The following is a 3,426-nucleotide window of genomic DNA, read 5'->3' as shown; positions in this document are numbered from 1 at the left end:
GCCGCCGGGGCTCGCGGCGGCAGCCGGAAAACTCTCCGTCTGGTTCATTCCCGTTCACTATTCCTTCGTCTTCATCCTCCCGCTGCAGAGGTTCTTACAGTGCCAGCTGAGGAACGCGGTCCACGCCGTCGTTTCGGCTGTGGTGGTGGTCGTTCATCTGATTGCCACGTGGCTTTTTGTGTACCGTTGCGGATATGGGCTGTTTGGTGCGGCGATGATTTTGAATTTCTCGTGGTGGTTGGGGGTGGTGCTGCTCATGGGATTCGTGATTTGCGGTGGGTGCGGGGAGACTTGGATGGGGTTTTCTATGCGGGCTTTTGATGGCCTGTGGGAGTTCTTGAAGCTTTCCGCGGCTTCAGGAGTTATGCTATGGTATGGTATATTGGTAATATATATTTATTTAGTGTCCTTTACATACATACATATATATATATATATATCATATTAGATTTGTTAATGGATATAATGGATTTAGTTTGGATCGAAATCAGCTCATGGGTTTGATTTTGGGCCAGTTTGATTGGCTGAAAATTTGAATATAGCTTGATCCTGCTTGAAATTGAAACTAGTTGGCTCAAAGTTGAGTTATTTGGATCCATTTCAGCTCGAAATCGGCTCGATCTGGCTCGAAATCAAAGTAAGATGGTTCAAATTGAGTTATTTGGATCCGTTTCAGCTGAAAATCGACTCGTAAGCTGCCATATTTGATTTTTGTAATATTATATATAATTTTTGTAAATTCGGGCCAATCTCGAGCTAGTTTGAGTTGATCCGTGTATGGCTCGAAAAAAATCGATTCAAAATTAAAGCTCATAGCTCGGCTCCTTTATTTCGATCCGAGCAAAAATTTGAATCAATTTTCAAACGATTAAAAGATCTTCGAGCCAAATTCACAGCCCTATTTCATATCTTATCAATAGTATCATCCTTTTAACTTCTTAAAACTGAAATACACTTTTCCTTGTATTGGTGAAATGATATATTTGTAAAAATTGGAGTTTAGTGGTATGTATGCAAATCTTTTATTATAAAATTGAGCTAATCATATGTTACATAGATCATTTTATGCAATTTGTTTAATTGTTGATGCAGCTTGGAGAACTGGTACTATAGAATACTGATAGTGCTTGCTGGAAACATAAAGAATGCTGCAATTGCAGTGGATGCCCTCTCCATATGGTGACCCATTTCTCTATATCTATCTTATTTTTACAATGTATAACATATTAACATAATGTTTTGTTCATAAAATTCATTTCTGATGTGCAGCATCAGTATTAATGGGTGGGAGTTGATGATTCCTCTTGCATTCTTCGCTGCAACCGGGTAAGCCTTACAACGAGTTTTAAACGACTGCAATTGTTAGCGCTGCAAAGGCTTTTAGTGCCAATTTTCAAATTATGGGGGAAGGTTTTCAGCCGCAATGACATTTGCAGTTTTATCTATATATGGACTTGAATTATTTGACTTAACATATACAACATTGAGACAGTTTTAACATTGAGGCAATGACATACATACCATACAACATCCACATGTTTACATATCTAATACTTGAACTTTACTCTTTACATTTATGTCGCTCAAATCTTTCTTTTTACGATAAAAAAAAAAAGCATTAGTGTCGTAACATTTAAATAGTTAAATCTACATTTTGTTAAGTTGACATATGTAAAAATTGAATGATGTTTCAGTGTTAGATATATAAATACATAGGAATCGATTGATATCTATGTAAATCTTCATTTAACATGTTTGTTTCTCTCTTTGATGATTTGTAATAGGGTGAGGGTAGCGAACGAGCTCGGAGCAAACAACAGTAGAGGAGCCAGGTTCGCAACCATCAACGCCGTGATCACCTCGAGCATCATCGGAGTTTTCTTCTCTGTATTGGTCGTTGCACTCCATAACAAAGTCGCTTACATCTTCACCATCAGCGACGTCGTCATCCGCGCCGTCGACAATCTTTCTCTCCTGCTGGCTCTCACCATTCTTCTTAACAGCGTTCAACCCATTCTTTCAGGTTCTTTTTTTATATTATTTTTAGTTTTTCTTAAAACATGAAATAAAACTAATTCAAATTATGATCATGGTGCAAAATAGGTGTTGCAGTTGGTTCAGGGTGGCAATCAATTGTGGCATATGTTAACATTGGATCATATTATTTGATTGGGATTCCTCTTGGGATACTCATGGGATGGCTTCTCCATCTTGGTGTTTTGGTAAATAATTGAATTTATTTATTTGATTTGATGCATTTGCATATTCATCACACGATTCTTATGTATTTACTTATCTCACCCACAAAAATTTCTTCTTTACCACATTCATATTTTCATGCATAAGTTTAAAGCAGTAAAAAACAATGGATATAAATATTAAAGCTTAGGGTTGTGATATGAATTTTTCTTATTTATTTAGGGTCCGTTTGGGACAGCTTATAAGTGCGGGCGACGTTTTGAAAACGCCGCCATACCGTTTGATTCGCGCGTTTCGCCAGTTTATCCGAAACTGCATTTGGGTTTTTACACTAAACGCAGGTTGCGGATCGGCTTAAGCAGCTTATCTTGAAACACACAAGCTGCCCTAAACGGATCCTTAGACACATTTACATACTTAGCACATGATTCTTATATATTTGTATATGTCGACACACAAAATTTCATATTACGCACTTAGCATTGAAATCTATAATATCACGTAAAAAATAGCATCATTATCACTTTTAAAAATGAAATGCACAACATATGTTTAAAGCATCAATGTGGTATGGATGTAAATATTTGAAGTTTAGGTGTGAGATATGTAAATGCATAAGAAATTATGTAAATAATATAGGATTTTATAAATGTGGGTGTTTATGAAATTTTGAATATTGTTGATATATAATTGTAGGGAATATGGGCTGGCATGATTGGAGGAACGGCTATTCAGACACTGATATTGGCCATCATGACCATCAAATGTGATTGGGATAAGGAGGTGAGAATTTTGGATTTTTTTTTTTTAAGAAAAGGTTTTTTCAATGAATAAGAAATTATGATTTCGCAAACATTTTAATTTCTCGTATTTTCCATGCATTACAGGTAGGGGTGTAAACAAATCGAACACGAACGAATAGATTTTGTGTTCATGTTCGGTTCGTTTGAAATTTAGTTTGTTTGAAATAAGCTCGTGTTTGAAATTGTTCGTGAAGTCACTGTTCGTGCTCTTTTCTTAACGAACGAGTCAAACACGAGCTGAAAACGAGCTGTTCGCGAACGACAAACAAGTTTGACATCCCTAATATTAATATATATAAATAATATATTTTATTAATTATATAACTTATATTATATAAATATATAATATCTATATTAGTATATTAATAATATAGTATATTAATATATTATTATTATTAATTTATTATATATTATAATTTATAAA

The 3,426-nt window shown here is 35.1% G+C and overlaps 1 protein-coding gene across 1 annotated transcript; it reads left to right on the top strand.

Annotated features, from left to right (window-relative positions):
* Nucleotides 1-9: 9 nt before the first annotated feature.
* Nucleotides 10-2,982, top strand: LOC110037076 (protein DETOXIFICATION 27-like; the record flags this gene model as incomplete). The annotated part of the gene is given in 6 exon segments (XM_020741652.1): nucleotides 10-372; nucleotides 1,093-1,179; nucleotides 1,270-1,326; nucleotides 1,785-2,023; nucleotides 2,104-2,222; nucleotides 2,896-2,982. Coding segments are annotated over 6 exon segments (952 nt in total), but the record flags the coding sequence as incomplete, so codon positions are not given.
* Nucleotides 2,983-3,426: the final 444 nt, after the last annotated feature.

The sequence above is a fragment of the Phalaenopsis equestris genome, unplaced genomic scaffold (genome assembly GCF_001263595.1).
Source record: "Phalaenopsis equestris unplaced genomic scaffold, ASM126359v1 Scaffold214702, whole genome shotgun sequence".
NCBI classification, from domain to species: Eukaryota; Viridiplantae; Streptophyta; class Magnoliopsida; order Asparagales; family Orchidaceae; genus Phalaenopsis; species Phalaenopsis equestris.
The sequence above is the reverse complement of the archived record's forward strand: the minus strand, read 5'-3'. Positions and strand labels throughout refer to the sequence as shown.